Below are 19592 nucleotides of genomic sequence, written 5' to 3' on the forward strand. Positions count from 1 at the left end.
ACATTAATATTAAGCTTTTTTCAATTGACAAATTATTAAAATGAACTTAATATACTCGTCATGGATATGATAAGGTTAACTAATTTGCATATTCCTTTACAAAACAAGCGTTAATTAAATAAAATTCATTTCTAGTATGGTATTTTATTAGATGATTGGTTCTATTTCATTATTACGCGGAATCCTATTTATGTATAGTTTCTTCATTCTGCATTATTCTGTAGAATTTAATATGAAAACCTTCTAAAACGCGAACATATGTGTGTGTGACAGTTCCTGTGTGTGCAAAGTGTTTCTACCAAACTCATCTCTGAATATTTGGTGTGCAGAGTTGGAATGTAATAGATAGGTTAATCGGGCCTGTTGCTAATTTTCGGTTAGGTTTTCATCTGACGAAAATTGTTACTAAGGGATGAAAATTGAAAACAAAACAGTTGACCAGTGTAAGTCTAATAAAACAATTGGGCATGCTCCAAATAAAACATTCATAGCTTAATTTTTAGCTTAATTTCGTATTCATCTGTCGGTAAATATAATGGTGGCGACGCGGAAAAATAAATAACGATTAAGGCTGAAGCGCTAAACTTTCTGGTTCTGGATTTAGCTGATTGTTTCCGAGTCATATTTTTTAAAATAACTTTTGAAATTATTACTACGTTTTAGAGTATAACCAGTAGAGAATTGTCTTAGAGTAAGAAAAAAAAAAAAAAAAAAAAAAGGAAAGACATATGGATAATATTTGTGCGTCTTTTGCGACCAGGCAACGCCGGGCGGTCTGTTATATATATATATATATATATATATATATATATATCAAACACATAAACACACTTTCTCCTATAAATCTGTATTTTATTGTTTTTTTTTGTCGTTTATTTGTGGATTGATATTCGTATTAAAAATCCTTTCTTCTATTTAATTAAAAAAAATACAACTGTGTTATATATGGATCTCTCTCTCTCTCTCTCTCTCTATATATATATATATATATATATATATATATATATATATATATATATATAGAGAGAGAGAGAGAGAGATAATTTTCATATTCTTCTGAACATTCATTTTAATTAATTCACTATTAGTATTTTTTTGCTTTTTTTCGGATTTCTTATGGGATAACTATCTTTAGTTAACTATATCGTGTAATTATATTCATGGAAATATTGTACATGATTTATATTTGCGTAAAATGTTTATATTGAACACAAGTCTTTACATATGCGTATATATTTCTGTTTAAAAAATTTTACCTACCAAACTTTTCCAAATGTTTTTGGTCTATACACATGAACCTTCATATCTAATGTATCTGAACCGATGCGAGACTTTATATTTAGATTTTAGCACTGGAAATCTGTACAAAAGTGTAAAAATAAAAAATAAAAAAAAATAAAAAATGAAATTTGCCAGGTGAATGGCGAACAACGGCATTACGAATGTGCATGCGTAGCGTAATAGCTATTGGTTCATGTTTTTATTTTAAGCCATGCAGAAAACATGTCTTCATAGCTTAGTCATTAACGGCAGAGGCAAAAATAAATCGAAAGCTTAACGTTTTGGTTTCGATTCTCGGTGATGGCGCAGGAGTGAATTTTTTTTTTTTTTTAACTTTTTAAAAAAATACTATATATTGAGTCCAATAATAAGAATAATAATGAAATCTTCATTAATCAAAATATCATAATTTAGCGTATTTTACGACCGGGCAATGCCGGTGGCCCTGCTATATATATATATATATATATATATATATATATATATATACATATATATAAACTTAATTCTCTCTCCTTTATCGTAATTATTTTGTTAGCCGACAGGTTAACGACAGGAAGCAGAATCAACGATTAGTGAGTACGAATCCTTTCAGAGGTAGTAATTACCACATTCTGCACTAGTGTTTTTCAAGCTTTGATGATTCGTGCCTGAGTATCTTTACATTTGTGCCCCCTTGCAATTAAAAAAAGATGCAGATATAGTTATACGCTGTTTGTGTAGTTACTATAAAGTTAAAAATCAGAGAGAAAATTTTGCTGTTGACCTTGTGGTAAAAGTCTGCTCATGTCTGACACTGTCTTCGACACAGCAAGACAAATATCGTTTCTAACATCAAGACGATTTCTGGATTTGGTTTCAATAGTCGCCGGGTCAAGAAATCAGCATTCGCAAAGGTACATTGTATCGAATTATACGATCATTGCATATGCTTTCCTTCCGAGTAGGTAATACGGTCCTGAACAGAAAACCAAATGCTGGGTGGATCATTTTATGTTACTGAATGCCAGCTTCATTTCTTTTGAAAGCTTGAACTCTTCCAGCTCTTCTGCTTCATTTTCTGTTGGATCAGTTTCAATGGTGAAACGATCTCCGTGCATTTTGAATTGCATTTTCCCGGTGTCCTCTTTTGGCTCCCCGATCGAAGGCATGTCCTACGATGATGATTGCATAAATTTGAAACATTAATGTCTATGGATAAAAATAACTAATATTTATCCATACAAATACTATTGTAAATACCCTTAAACTAGAATTTGTACTCCTTAAATATTTATAATAAGCTGTCAACAATAGCGTAATGCAATGAACTCCCATCCCAGGTTGAACACTATCTATATTTGCCCGCTTGCTTCAACATTATTTATAAACTTACGTCGTTTTCCTATTCAGTGATGTTTTTTTTGAGGGGGGAGGAGGGACGCAGTATTTAATGTTGGGCTTCACAGTCAAAAGTGACTTTGTGACCGAGTTCGAATATTTCGACCGGCAGTAATTATAATTTCCTACACTCATAGTTGCCTAAGTATAGAACACTAGTGTCTCTAGGTAAAACTAAGGTATTACCACCCGTAGAATTGCACATAGGAAAAGGAAACAAGACTTTCATTATCCTATCAGAGATTATCAAATTAGGCACAAAAACATAAAAGTGAAGTAAATGGGTCGTCCTTGTTCTATTTTGACATATGTGTCTATCCTATTTTTTAGAATCAAGGTAGTAACCAAAATACCACATTTACTCTAGGATTAAATTTTGTTTATAAATATGGTATAATCTATAAATATAAAAGCGAAAATTCATGTATGTATGTTCGCTTTTCCTCGATGTCCATGAAAGGCTTCTTTCAAACAAGCGCTTGCTCGCTTCACAACTTTTAAAAACTTTTTATATTATCTAGAAATTGTAATATCTACGAATTATCCACGGAGCTCGCCTCTCTATTTAATTGTATTCACTTTCAAACCTTAATTATTCCACATTTCCCGCATCGGCACGCGTTACATTCGCTTTTCGGTATAAAAAAGCGAACATCGACTCTAATCACTGGCCCAGAGCCAATTTAGTCAATGTCGACTTCGTCTTCGCTCCTCCTAATAAACAGGGAGCGGCTTTTTAAAAACAAACAAACCCATTTATTCAAAACTGTCCCGCACAAAATAACTGCTCAATACCTATCGCCGTCACGTCAATCAAAAACGCGCTCCTGTTTTTTTTTTTTAAGTGCGCGTCGTCAACGCATCGGCTTTTTCACATACCCCGAAAAACACCCGGGAAACGCCGGGTACCCTCGCTAGTATGTTTCTAAATACGATATGATATAAAAAAGAACTTGTAACATACTTTTACAAAAAAAAAATTGTCGAAAAGGTTAATAAGTCATAAAACAATTAAACTAAAAACTAGGAGTAAATATTTGAAGATATATATTTAATTACTGGATTCGGTATTAAATAAAGAGAAAGGTGTGATATGCCGTATAAGCATAACGAAATAACGTAGCTTTATTTTGTTATTACAGCTATTCCCCCTGATCATATTGTTGAAATTTTGACTTCACTCTGTAAAAAGATAAGTTTCTTTACTGACAACTATGGGAGCAATCTCTTTTGGCCTTCGGGACAAGATCAAAGTGTAGTATCTGTTCTTCAGATGCTGCACTTCTATTTCTTGTTCTCTTTCGGTGAAGGAGAAATCCTTCACGACTGAGACAATTTTTATTTTTGTACCTTTTCTCCACGTTAAAAAAACGACCGTGGTGTCTAACTCTGTCGCGTGGGGAGGCATAGTAAATAGGTACAAACAAAAAATTAACATGGAATAATTGCCAGTGGTAAAAAATCTGTGTTTTTATTACGAAAAATGCAAGAATAAAAAGCTTAGATTATATCATATGTGTGATCCTCTTAATTATCTCGAAAATTATATATATATATATATATTATATCATATGTGTGCACATATTAGTAAGATCCTCTTAACTATCTCGAAAATTATATATATATATATTATATCATGTGTGATCCTCTTAACTATCTCGAAAGAAAATAATCATCCATTTTCTCTTTTATTTTTCTGCGTCGCAACCATTAAATTTACCGATAGATGAATACGAAATTAAGCTAAAAATTAAGCTATTCTTATTTAGGAAAAGCAGGTTGATCTCTAATGAGGAGTGGGACTTATGTGGGAGAAAAACTAAAATGATAGAGATGTGTATAAAATAAAAGAAGAAATGAAGATTTGAATCAGCCCGAGTGTTTTACTTCATTCAAAATATACCGTGAATACTTATTAAAATAAAACAAGACGTACTGTTCGTAAAATAGATTTCTAAATTTAAAACAAACTTTACTTAATGTAGAACTTCCTGCTCCTTTTGTGTCACCCCCATCCTTCCCCATTTCCTGATAAAAAATATTTAAGTTTGGTTACAAAGTAGTACATTTTTTTTACTTATTTATTTTGAGAACTGTTCTCGTGCTGTTTTTTTTTTTAATGCAGGAAATACATTGCGATATCCATTTAATCATTTGCGGATGCATGCCAGGACTTGGTGGGTAACCAGACAGGCTTTGTGGCGACGGCTTCCCTCTAGTTCCTTCCTTTGAAGCACTTTTATCCCTTTACAATCTAGTTATGTTTAAATCTAAAGAGACTTCGGGGTTAAAAAATATATCCTGACCACACGATTCACGTATTTATTTTGTTTATCTATTGAGCTGTCAATAGACGCTATATTTGCTTCTGAAATTTGAAGATTTTCAACTATTTTTTAAAAAAAATCAACATTTTCGTATTCTTTGTAATAATAAAAAAAGTGAAGCATGCATAGTCTCCCTTGAGTGCACAGTGAACGACGATTAAAAGAAATGATCAAATTCAGCATTTGCCTCCCCCCCATTTAGCCCCCCAAATCCTGATAAAATGAAAAACGGGGCAGTTTTAGGCCTTAACATATGTAAATCTGAGTTCTGCACCATGCAAAAAAAAAAAAAAAAATGACTGTCCATTATTTGCCCCCCTTTATTTAGCCCCAAAATCCCCAAGACCTTAACATATTTAAATTTTAGTTCAGCACCATGCAAAACTGCTAAATAGACATGCACAGAAAATTGGGGGCCAATATCGTTTAATAGTCCCAAAGATGAGTGTTTTTATTAGACCTAAAAGATTCCCTGGGTTATCACGAAGTATAGACAAACAAAATTATATAGCAATCAGTTAGTTACAACTTTTCAGAAAGTTGTATAAAAATCCAAGGCATCATTTTTTTTTTCTAATAAGCACAAAAGTATCAATTTTAGCCATTTTAACCCGAAAGCCACCTTTAGGAGGGCACCGGAGTTTTTCAGGAAAATCCGTTCTGTTACATTTTTACTCATACCATGTATAATGTTTGTGCAAATTTCAAAAAATTCCAAGATGTAGTCATTAAGACGAGTGCGGACAGACGAAGGGGCAAGGGTGAATTTAAAGGTCCACCCTACTTTTGTTGGGGGACAAATAAACATGTTTCGAACACTGGCAATTATTGAATTGCACTTTTAAATTGAAGAGAACAAAATAGAATCTATAAAAGAGGCTGCCTCATTTTTTGTCATTAAAAAAAAAACTATCTTTATGCAGAGTGAAATCAGCTTAACCAATATAATCAGGGAAATATCCATAATAACAAAATGCTGATCCTACGTTTATACGGTTAATTTTTACGGCATATTAACCCTTATTTTATGCCCAAACCATGAAATTTTGAATTTTTTTCCGGCTTCAAGTTCTTTATATCTTCAAATATTTATTCATAGTTTCGGGTTTAATTTAAATTTTTTTATGGTCTATCACTTTTCCGCATTTTTTAGTAAAAATATGCTACATATATTTTTATATTAAAGTATTTTTTATGTCTTTTCATGAGCGTAGAGAGAATGTGTAACCGAGCGTGAACGCGCGTATGCAACTTCCGGGTCGTGTGTCAAATGACGTCACGCTAGGAAACGGCAAAAAGCCTATAAGAGCACCATGTGTACACAGATGAGCACGTTTAAGAGAACAAGCGTCAGTTGGCTTGACGTTACAGCTGTAACGAGAAGTCTCCCGTTTTTTTCTTTAAACCGGAAACAAGTTGAAGGTTCTTTCCTCTTTCTTATTATGTGTATCCTTTGCGACTGAAGTTGCAACGTGTGTAACGCGCGTGTAAACGTGCACTACGTTAAAAATGTTGGTTTTGACTTTGCAGGACATGATTGAGTTTTTCAAAGATAAGCGAGAAATATGTTTGGTGCAAAAGCCAGTATATTTAGAGAGCCTGATCTATTAGCGCTAGGCCCTGTCATTTAGGCCAATTTTTACTGCATGTTTTACAATGTTTTTATTCTCAGTCGATTCTAATATATAGTCCTCAACATTTTATTTTCATTAATCAAAAATAAAAAAAAGAATGCGGGTGACATCACTCTTACAGTCAAAACACCTTACACTACTACCCAAATCATCGGATAGCAATTTTATAAAATAACAATTTTTTCGTATTTCAACAGTAGCTAATTACATTCACGTTTGGGATAATTTCATTTCAAAGATATTGCAGCTGACCAAGTGTGCATAAATAGTTTACAGATATATTTTTTGTTTTTGTTTTATCGAGATAACGCTTGTAAACTCTGCAACGCCGATTCAGGAGATGTGTGGTTGGAATTGCGCAACTAGAAACGAGCAGACACAATGCTAGAGCGTCTTCATTGTCGCTATGGGCTTTTCTGTTCAATTCGTTTATTTTAACTACTGTTCTCGTTTTGAGTGTTATTCACACAACGTTTCGACCGAAGTAACCCTCGACCTCCTTTAGATGTATATTGTCGGACGAGAGGGTCCATGACTTAACTGATAAAATGTTAGGTATAATTTAGTTGTGAGTGACCTTCTTCTAGAGGTTGAAGGTTCAATCCTCAGTGCGGGTGATACGTAGAATACAATTGTGTGTTACTTTAGACTCCTAGACGTTCATGGTTTACGGCACGAAAACATTATTTCCATCGATTAATAAAGTGATCGGTTGGAAATTCCGTTCAGATTCCCGATTTATAAAGAAGGATCTGAGTCTGCAAGATACACCTGAATAAGGTCGGAGGTTTTATCGGCAGAAATTTTATGTGAATAATACTTAAGACGAGAACAGTAGTCTGAATAATAACCCAAATTACCAATTCTTTTCTAAAAAAAAAATGTAAAAATTTCATTTTTAATTTGTGCAGGACAGCGCGGTGTTTACTTGAATACAGTGACAGTTTCGTTCAATAGTGGTTGCAATTGAAAAAAAAATAAAGGAATTCTTTGTAGTGGGATAGGTTGGAGACGGCCATTTTTTATGAAACGTCTGTTCACTTCCTGATAAAAGAGAATTTATCTTTTGTCATTGTGACTAATAATCGCGTTAATTGGGGGCAGGATATTCCTCATTGTGCCATTGGCACCAAAAGAAAGAACAAAAATAAAATAGGGCTTCAAAAGTCTACACGGCTTGCGACCTTAATTGCAACCGGAAGTTTAGCGCGCGTGTCAAATATAAGTACTAAAAAAGGCGCATCCTCGTGCCCATTTTTCATAACGTCTTTCTGACTCACAAACGACAGATTATTACACTTTTTTATTTTTATAAATACACGTTTTTCTTATTTTAACAAATGTATGCGTTACGTTCCCCAATAGAAGTCTGTTCTTTTCCCCCAATTAGTTACAATTTCATTTATAGAATAAACTTTATTGTTACAGATTAAAGACACGTTATACAATTCCTTTCCATTATTATAAATTAAAAGAATACTAGCGGGACCTGTGGACATTCCTGTCATGTGTAATATATTGCTTCTGGTCATCTGTGGACATTCAGCATGAATGCAGATTCCACAGTAGTATTGTAGCCCTTTTGTTAAAACTGTAACAGTATTTATCTAAATAATCCGATTAAAGGCGAGTGTATATATATATATATATATATATATATATATATATATATATATATATATATATATATATATATATATATATATGCGTGTGGACATGGCTCAGAGAATAAAGAAGGGGGCTGGAGAATTTGTTTTAGTTTCGATTTTAGGTGATGGCACCTGAGGCAAATATGCTTTTTTTTTTGTTTAGTTTTTACCTCATACCTGACAATTAGGATTACTATACTTATCGATAGATAATTGTCTCTTTTAATAACAAACGCGTAATCTGTATGCATTAAAATATTATATTTAAGCGTATCTTACAGCCGGGCAATGGGTGTCCTGCTAGTATATATATATATATAGTTGGTATATTGTATATTATGTTGATGAATGACATTTGTCAACTATTTTTCTTTTGAGAGCTTTCGATCTTTGATTATCGTCAAGAGCAATTTTAGTCGTTAAAGAGACCTTTTTATATGTAATTAATTTTATTTTGTTTTTTATTTATTGGTTGAATTCTTAGTTATTTTTATTAAAGTCGCCTGTTAGGAGGATATAAATATATATATATATATATATATATATATATATATATATATATATATGGTGTGTGTGAGAGAGAGAGATACAGTCGCAACTTTTATGCAATACCAGCAGGGAGACCCGACGTTGCCTGAGATTGAATGATGATCATGAATATTTCGCACTCCTATCTTTTTAGTCTCATCGAAATCCGTAAAATCGCCCGGGAGGAAGCTTCACATATCTCCATGCAATAACTTATTCCAAAATTGCATTCTAGAGAACCTACTGTTTTTTTTTTAAATATTTTTTAATATAAACTTCTTTCCAGTTAACGAAAAACATTCAGAAATTTAAATACGGGAGGGGGGTAACCTACAGATCACGTTATACAAAAAAAAAAAAAAACCAAAAAAACGAAAAACGCTATCAACTTGCGTACAGTAGAAATTTCACGGCCCGTTGTTCTGACATTCTTAAGCGACGACGTGAAAAAATGCCTTTACCGATGACAGATCAATTAAAATAACTGTTTCTTTTATCGGAATCATTTTTAGACAAAACTTAACTAAATCAATCCCAGCCCTACACACTAAAGTTCTGTAAGTTTTAAAGAAAATCTGTTCAGCCGTTTCGGAGTCTATAAGGAACGAACTCGCACGTACACCGACCAAGTTGCATTTATATAATTGTAGAAAAGAGATAGACAGATACAAGCGAATCGTGTTTTTCTATGTTTTTCAAAATAATTCACGCGTTCGTATATTTGACTCTTGATTTCATAGCACGCGTGTTTTTTTAAACGTTATATGAAAACACTTTATTTTCAATCAATACTCCGTCTTTCAGTTGATAAAATGCACGATGTGTATTAACCATAAGTAAAAGATTAAAAAATGTTATACATGTTTGGACTTCTTTTAATATATTAATTTTCGTTCAATGCATTAATATAAAAAAAAACAATTTGTATCTATATGTGCGTATGTGCCATTCGAAGTTGTTTGTGTTATACTATAGCATTTATTTTTTATTTTGTTTGTGTTCTTTTAAGATCTATAATCTTTCCAAAAGGAATTATAGGAACGGCATGGCTAGAAAACACGGAATGGATGATTGAATATCAATGTTAAAACGTTCAAATAAGTCACTGATGTCCTTGGGCTAAATGTGAAATGTCCACTCGATATATAAATAAAAAAAAAGGCTATTCAATTTCGCAAAGTACCTTTTTCCAAAAGATTAAGTTTTTATAATCTCAAAGAAGCAAGCGTTTCAGATTTTTAAAAGAAAATAACTGCAAGAAAATACTAAGAGTGTTGGAATAAAATGAAAAGACATTTGAGAAATAAACATTTTTGGGGGATGGCGGTGTAGTTACCATTAAACTTTATCTTTTGAAATCTATCCCTGCATCGTTAGGGGTCCATTATGGTTGCACATGTTTGCAATCTGCTTTGTATACTTTATACTTTCAATGTTTTTAGTAAATGCAAACTCAGTCTTCTGCACGAGTAATTGAAAATATTCTTCCGTTTTTATAAGTGACTGATATTTTCTCTGTCTCATTCGCGTAATCTCTCTCTCTCTCTTTTAGTTCTTGGGGGGTCTCTCCTTTCGTCTTTGGCATGTGTCTCCCATCTCGTCTTTGGCATGTGTCTCCCATCTCGTCTTTGGAACGTGTCTCCCTTTTCGTCTTTGGAATGTGTTTCCCATCTCGTCTTTGGAATGTGTCTCCCATCTCGCCTTTGGCATGTGTGTCCCATCTCGTTCATGGCTTGTGTCTCCCATCTCGTTCATGGCATGTGTCTCCCATCTCGTTCAATGCATGTGTCTCCCATCTCGTTCATGGCATGTGTCTCCCATCTCGTTCATGGCATGTGTCTCCCATCTCGTCTTTGGCATGTGTCTCCCATCTCGTTCATGGCTTGTGTCTCCCATCTCGTCTTTGGCATGTGTCTCCCATCTCGTTCATGGCTTGTGTCTCCCATCTCGTTCATGACTTGTGTCTCCCTTATCTTCTATGTTCCTCTCTCTCTATTTCCTCTCTCTCTCTCTTTCTCTATGGCCTATCCTATTGTCTCCTCCTTTTCTCTCTGTTTTTATCTCCTCTCCCCTTTTCAATCTCCCTTTCTATCCACTCTCTTAATTTTCTTCCCTTTCTTCTCATGCTCTACTCCCTCTATTTCTCTCAATATATTACTCCTTCCCTTTATTTCTCCTTCTTATCTTAATGATAAATATTGCTTTTTTTTGTTTTTACAATTTGTATATTTTTTATATTGCATTAATCACCTTTTTGCGTTTGTATTAATTTTTTTTTGTTGTTTCTTTCTCTTTTCAGTCGGGACTCTATCGCCATATTGTCCCCTGTCCTCCTGAAACGGTTTCTCCGCAGCCTAGCGTCAACAGCAAGCCAGCCCCACGCATCAGCCAACTGTGCTTCAACAAGGATGCGCTGACTTTATCTGTCTTTCATTATATTTTCATCAACGGCGTTCAATTGTATCTCCCTATCTTTCTGCCTTCTAAATAAACCCAACCCCTTTATTCTTTCTTTGCTCTCTCTCTCTTTCTTTTTTTTTTCTATCCAATTCAACAACCTTTATATACCGGCCGCATTACTGCTCTAACTCCAGTTTCTTTCCTCACCGCAAGACAATGCTTATGATCATGTCTGCCAGACCACATCTACCGATGTCTATACCTGTAACTTTGAATTCGCTTGGGACTTCTTTTCTTCTTCTTCTGGTATTATTTGGATTAAACGTATTCTCCGCGGATATTTGTGAACCCCACGTGACATTAAAAGGTAGGTGAAAGTCTATTTTTTTTTTAATTCTCTTACTAACTCTAACTGGAGGAGATTTTCCAATTTAGAAGATTAAATTTATGTGGCCATAAATTTGTGTGGCCATAAATTTATGTGGCCAAAAAATAAAGCAATCATGCTTTAATGCCATATACGGAAAGATGATAGAAATTTGTAGAAAAGAGGATGCATGAGTCCAGCACATATCCACATTTACCTTGCGTTGTTGTGGCATTTCTGCATCACTTAAAAGTCCATTCTAAGTTTAAGGAATTCTTATTGGGAACGTAGCCCGCTTTCGATTCAATGAAAATCACCTGTAGAAGTCCTCTATCTTGTGCAGAAGTGATTGATACATTGTAAGGATATCATATCATTAAGGAATTGTAAGCAAAAATCGGATCATCGCGTCATCAACGCGCTCAAGGGAGAAAACGTTAAGTTTTTTAAGTCGGCTATCATAAGGCAAATCCGATGTATAGCGTAATCTCATCAATAATTTGGTGTGGTAAAACTTGTAAGGACAGCATATCCTGCTTAAAAATTAGTCCTGGACATGAGTTATCTTGTGCCAATAGTATTAGTAGAAATGTACATGTCAGACTAGTTAAAAAGAAATAACGAGAAAGTCACTTTCAAAAGACTGCCATCAATGATGACCAACAGAAGCATTTAAATAGACACCAAATTCTGAATACTCCGAACGTATGTGCGGTTCGTTCTTTTATACGGTTGAGCGTGCTAGACAATCACCAACAACACGAGGAAGATACTAGAGGCAACTGAAACTTGATTCCTGGGGAGAATTTTGAAGATATCTTGGACAGAAAAAAAAAAACAAATCAAGAGGTATTAGACATGGTAAACACAGGCCTCTAATAAGTACAGTACGAAAAATACAAATGAGCTTCATGGGTCATGTCTACAGAAAGGGCGGAACAGAACAGATTAGTTTGGCGGGAAAGATACTGTTTAAGAGAAAGCAGAGGACGACGACGAGAAACAGACGTTGACAGTCTGAACACCCGGTCAACATGAAAAATGATGAGCAACAATGAATTTATGGAAGCCTCGAGGGTGTGAGAATCCTACTGTACATGGAACTGGATACAAAAATGTTCCATCCCCTCCTCTCCAATTAAACTGAATGGCTCTCATCTTGGAGAAACCACATATCTGGAAAAGATTTTGGAGCTGACCCTCACTCCTGATGTGAAATGAAACACGTACATAAAATCTGTTGTCAAGATCGATGGAAAAAATAGTTTGGATCACTCTACCGCTCCAGTAGGTAATTAACTGTTAATAGAATCATCTATCTGTATAATAGCCAGGTACGCTCTAAAATTTAGTACACAATTAGGCAGGAGCTGCTCAACGCGCCCTGTTCAATCTTGATAGTTCAAAACCGACTTCAAAAACAAGTAGGTGGCGCTCTTTTCGTTTAAATGTAATTTATTCACAAAGAAGAGACGTTGCGAGCATGTTTCTACTCCATTGATATTTTCATGGTAAGTGCTTGACTGAACTCCATTCTATGGTCCCCAGACTTCCAGAAAATTACTTCACTAGCTACAACCACTATATATGATTCCCCCTCTCTATATCTGTACCTAAATCTAAATGCAGATTCCATGAACAAAGTCTTTCCCAGAACTGCCTACCTGGGGAACACTGTTCCGCTGACTTGTTGGGCAATTGAATACAACATGATTACTTTCAAATCCAATGTAAACAAATTCTTGTTGAGCTGTCCGTATAAATCATAAGCTTCTACCCAATTTACATCATTACCGAATGATTGCTATACTATTACCTTACATGTATAGACAATTATCCTCGAGGGCTAACTACCAAGTAAAACAATCTATTGTACAAGAACCTCATTTATTCTAAAATGAACAGATATAGGTGCGGATGACATCTAAACCGTTTCCAGTTCTCCAACAACAAAGAAATCATACAAGGAAATAGATTGGAAGAAATCTATCTATAAAAAGTGAAACTGTCTGTGTACATTTCCCTACGCAATAACTATGTCAATGTTTAGTTTAGACTCGAAATTTGATATACAGTGTACTGAGAGTTGGGAAAATCTTTGTGATCGGTTTTTGGTCAGAAATTTGGCTGTTAAGTGATCAAAGTTCCACCATTTGACCTTTGAGAACTCTACCAAACTCCTCCGACAATTTTGGGTCAACACACTTGCAATTTTAGATATATGTTCCTTGGATATGGATCTAACTTAATAACTTGATTTGAGCCCAAAACAATAGATGTTAAGGAGTCATAATAGGGGTCAAATTTTTTAAGTTACCTTTTTTTTTTTTTTTTTGCTTTTTTTGCCCAGCATACACCTCAAAACACCCGGGCAACGCCGAGCTGAAATGCTAGTATATCTATAAAAATGAACGTGTGTCTGTGTACATTTTCCTACGCAATAACTCTGTCAATTTTCAGTCTACAGATTCGAAATTTCATATAAAGTGTACTGAGATTTGGGAAAATCTTTGTAATTCGTGTTCGGACAGAAATTTGGCTCTTAACGGGTGAAAGTTCAACGATTTTACCTTTGAGAATTCTACCAAACTCCTCCGCAAAACACTTTAAATTTTTGATATAGGTTCCTTAAACATGGATCTAACTTAATATGATTTGAGCCCCAAACAATAAATGTGTAGGGTCATAATAGGGGTTAAAGTAAAAAAAAAAAAAATTAACCGCTTTTTTTTTTTTTTTTTTTTTTTTTTTTTTTTTTTTTTTTTGCTCATCATACATCCCCCAAACACCCGGGCAACGCCGGGCTGAACTGCTAGTAAAAATATTAAATATTTTCTCCGTAAAAATTGCAAGTCTGTATATACTCCAGAAAGTGACGTTGTTGTCGATGAAACAAACCCTAATTCCCCGGAGAGGAAGATTAAAATTCAACCCATTTATTCCGAACAAAGCTCATAAATACGGAATAAAACTCTCCAACCTTTGTTCATTGAAAGGGTTTACATACAATCTCTCCATCTTTCCAGAAAAGCAGGTCAAATGGAGGATGGATTAGCTAAGAAAATGTGTGGCTAAGATAGGGTGACTAACAATGATCGTTGGCAGGCTTGCTTCTGAAAAGAACCCGTCAACAAATAATGTGTACGCGGCGTCATTAAAAGCTTGCATGCCAACATATAGTTTGCTGATAAACACCGGATGTCTATTTTCGAATTTAAAATCGTAATCCGTTACAAAGTAGACTCTTTGTTTTTTATTCATATATCTTTATTTATTTTATTTTTTTGTGGTGGTGTTTTAGTGCTTACTATTTTAAAGTTATTTTACGGTTTCCAACTGGAAATATTTGTAAGTAAACGTTGTATGTTTGTGTCAGACATGTTAATGAGTATTCTGCAGCTAGCGAATAAAACTTTGGATAAATAAATTACATGCATATAGATATATACTTCAGTATCCATGTTAATAAGCAAAATTCATAATTACTCGTAAATATTTTGCTGACAGATTTTTTTTTCTGATAAGATCAAGCTTTTATTGAAAATCCATGAATTGAAGAGAAGACTTTAATAATTATCTGTGCTCCTTTGTCAAACAATAAATTTTATTTTGATTATACATAATTTATCTCAGAATCTCAACCATATCATTGCTCTATCTTCCATATTAAACTTTTTTTTTTTATCTGTCTGGGTTCCTTTATGAATATTGGTATTAATATTTATTTGGATTTTATTTTTATAGTATTATGCAACCTGTATTCTTTCCGTACACCAGTATGTGTGTGTATATATATATATATATATATATATATATATATATATATATATATATATATATATATATATATGATATATTTATTTTTAATTATTTACACCTTGGGGATTTTTACTTAAATCATTACAAATCGTTTCAATAGACAGGATAATACATCATCCTTCTCCGATTACGTCAGACGATTTAAGCTGAGATCGTCTGACGAGATCAACAGAATAATTTTATTGTCTTGTCTATTTACACAACTTGTAATGATTTAAGTAAAAATCCTCGAGGTTGAAATAATAAAAACATATTTGGTTCTACTAACGTATTGAGCACTTTCCCATTTTTTACCAACTATACTTCCTTATATATATATATATATATATATATATATATATATATAAACTCAACTCTGAAAATCAGTATTTACAATTTATTATTCGATAGGGAAAACACGTTAAAAACTTACAATTTTTCTTATTCCATGGAGTTTCAAAGAAAGGCATTCTTTCAAAACTCCACGGAATAAAATTTTAGGTTTTCAACTTCTATTACTTGTCGAATAATACATTGTTTGCAAATTTTAACTGACGGATTTTAATTTCAATTATGTCAATTCTCTATCTCGAATACTGAGCTTTTTCAACTGGTTAGGGTCTTCGTATAAATATTAATATTTCTACACGATTTACGTTTACAGAATTATTCAATTTGTAAACTTGATATTGTTTTTTAACATACACATATATACATATGTGTGACTGTAATATATTCCAGTCTCTGTTTATTTGAATGATGGCGGCATCGGTTATATGCGCAATGAAATGCGCGTAAAGATTCGCCTATATTTTAATTTCAAAAGAATTATGATTTTCAATTGACTTTTTGCCATAATTGGAGTCATGAATAAGTGTATATACCGATCGATCGATGCTTCGTCCGGATTCAGGAGACAACGGGCACCTCTGTAAGGGTAGCTGCTCAAGTAATTGTGAGGTAAGGGTTTCCCATACAACAAACACACCTCTACTGAATCAGCACTGCCTGAGTCTAGTGATAAGGAGAGACCCAAGACTGATTAGGAAACAATGCCAAGACAAGCAGACAGCACATACAGCACCTTGGATTCGTCACCCATTTTTGTACTAACCAGGCTCAACTTCGGTGATTTGACGGAAATCGGTATGTCAATGTGATTATGCATGTATAATATATATATATATATATATATATATATATATATATATATATGGAGAGGCCGGTTTGACAATTAATAGTGATGTGTGAGGCAGGAAAACGAAAGCGAGATAAATATTCTTATTTAATTTTTTTTTTTCGTGAATCTTGTATTTGACGCAATTTAATACGATGTTAGCTTTGCATGCGTTTTAATCACATTCGACATTCTTCATCGGTTATATCTGTTAATACAGAGGTGCATCTGCGTGCGAGTGCGGCTATTTTAAAGATTATCCTTCGCTGGGTTCTAGTGTTAGTCACGCAGACCCCACAGCGTTCTCCTGAAAGCACTTAACACGAAACAGATGGCATCATTAAATCCATTGTAAAACAAAATAAAATATTTTATGCTTTTCTTATCTTTAACCTTTTACATTTTTATAGACAAAAAATATCTAACTTTCCTTTATTTATATCTCCATCTATTTATTTATATTTCTCTCCCCCTCTCTGTCCCCCCTCTCTCTCTCTCTATATATATATATATATATATATATATATATATATATATAATCCTTGTGTGTGTATGTATGTGTGTGTATATATATATACACTTCGTGTGTGTATATATATACTATCCTTGTGTGTGTGTATGTATATATATATATATATATATAGCAAAACTTGTAATTAGTAAAAATCTATTTATTTATATTTCTCTCCCCTCTCTCTCTCTCTCTCTCTCTCTCTCTATATATATATATATATATATATATACTATCCTTGTGTGTATGTATGTGTGCGTGTGTATATATATATATATATATACTAGCCTTGTGTGTGTATGTATGAGTGTAATATATATATATATATATATATATATAGCAAAACTTCTAAAAATCTGGAGAAGGTGCTCAATACTATTGCAGAGCAAATATATATTTTTATTACCGTTTTATCTTTTTTAGTTATACCTGTTTCTGTTCCCCTATCGTATCAACGATCCAGCACCTTCGTCAGAAGTCTTCTGTTCAATTCTGACGAAGTTGCTGGATCGTTGATATGATCCGGTAACAGAAACATATGTAACTAAAACAGATAAAACGGGGTATATATATATATATATATATATATATATATATATATATATATATATATATTAGCGGGACACCCGATATTTCCCGGTCGTTTAATATGCTTAAATATTCTGTTTTGATTGATGTATTTTTCGTATCGATTATTATATCGGACCCAATATATAGTAATAATTTAAAAAGGTTTTTAAAAAATGCCTCGTGCGCCATCACCAAAAATCAAACTAAACGTTTAGCTTACAATTTATTTTTTTTCCTTTGAAGTTAATGCCGGAGCTCTGACATGTTTGCTGCAATGCTAAAAATTAAAACCTGAGCCAATAGCTATTACGTTACGAATGCATATACATAATGCCGTCGCTTGACCATCACCTGGAAATTTCATTTTTTTTCTAATTTTCACACTTTCGCACCAGTTATTCCAAGCTAAAACCCAAATATAAAATTTCTGCATGGATTCGAATACTCCACACATTAAGTTTTTTGTCTGCAAACCGAAAACTGACGGAGGAGTTTGAGACGTGAAATGTTTTAAACACACACACACACACACATATATATATATATATGCACACATAGAAAGAGGTTCGTGTTTACTAATACCTTTGTACGCAAATATTAGGCAAGTATCAATCATATAGAATATCTGCATGAATATAATTACCCGTAAGAGTAAACTAAAGATGATCCTCCATTAAGAAAACCGAAGAAACTAATCGGGAATTAAAATGAATATATAAATTAATGTGCAAATTAGATAGATCTTTTGTAGGTGAATACAATTCCACGACTCACGTATAACAAAGTTGTTGTTTTGTTTTTTTTAATAAATAAAAAAAAAAGGATTCCAATATGGATATAAATACACAAAATGAATACATAGGAGTGTATATATATATATATATATATATATAATGACACTTTGTGCGTAAATTCGTTTCCTATAGACTCTAAAACGGCTGGGTTGATTTTTATGGAATGTCACACGAATATATTTTATGTGGCTGCAGTGTTTTTAGTCGGAATGTTTTCGATAAGTATCGATGATCGAAAAATTTCCATGAAAGAATAGGCGAACCGAAAGGCGATTAAGGTTGAATTTTTTTCATGGTCTTATAAATCCTATTTTGTGTTCTTATTTTATCTTTAGTCGGGTTAGTATCGAAGAGTATTATATTAATGCATTGAGATGAGACTACATAATGTGTTTGCATTCTCTTGTAAAGTGTTATCCTCAGTCATAGTCTTTTCACCACGTTTCCCCAACTCGTCCTCTGACCTACTTCTACGTAGTGAGACAACAACTACAGAAGGCAGTAATTACCAGGGATACAATTACAACACTTAGCATTCCTATCCCGCCACTGTTACTCACCTGAAGAAGGCCAGATGTGAGTTAGTCGAAACGTGGTGAAACAACTTGAACATAAGGATAACAGTCCGCATCAGAATGAATTCACAAATCAGGACGCTTCATCTCAAAGGATTTATTAATATATATATTAAGTTGGTTCAAAAATGCTTTTTGATGTGTGTGTGTATATATATATATATATATATTTATTATATACCTGATAAAAAAATTATTTTTGCACCAACATAATAGATAGAACATGTAATTCTCCTGAACATATGTACACAATACTTGCATCTACCACATTCGTTAGGGCATAAAACCCATGCGAGTTGGCTGCGACCGTTTGACCCATAAACAAGTAAGCCATTGGAGGACTGCTGAATGAAATTCGCCTTGACACGTTCAGGTGTTATTCTTAAACAGTCGCCTTATTGTTTGCACATTTAAAGAATGCGATTAAAAGAAATGGCGATGTTTACTTTAGTCGCAGCGAGACAACAGATGCCATACAAGCAAAAGGCTGACAATTTGGCTTTTGGAAAAGAAGTTACGTGCGTCCACGCAACTCTATAAAATGGTTCTGTCCGTCACTCTATCTTTCAAACTTCGGATTTATAATTATATTTTTGTTGTT

The 19592-nt window shown here is 33.5% G+C and overlaps 1 protein-coding gene across 1 annotated transcript in view; it reads left to right on the forward strand.

The window, feature by feature from the left end:
- The window catches only part of LOC145291948 (semaphorin-2A-like), a 1232857-nt gene that overhangs the window by 202547 nt on the left and 1010718 nt on the right, over positions 1-19592 (forward strand). The window contains exon 2 of the mRNA XM_080137876.1: positions 11099-11566. Coding sequence (XP_079994002.1) covers positions 11416-11566 — 151 coding nt within the window. The 5' untranslated portion in view covers positions 11099-11415. The remainder of the gene's footprint in view (positions 1-11098; positions 11567-19592) is intronic.

The sequence above is a fragment of the Euprymna scolopes genome, chromosome 13 (genome assembly GCF_053919585.1).
Source record: "Euprymna scolopes isolate OS-2025 chromosome 13, ASM5391958v1, whole genome shotgun sequence".
Taxonomy (NCBI): Eukaryota; Metazoa; Mollusca; class Cephalopoda; order Sepiida; family Sepiolidae; genus Euprymna; species Euprymna scolopes.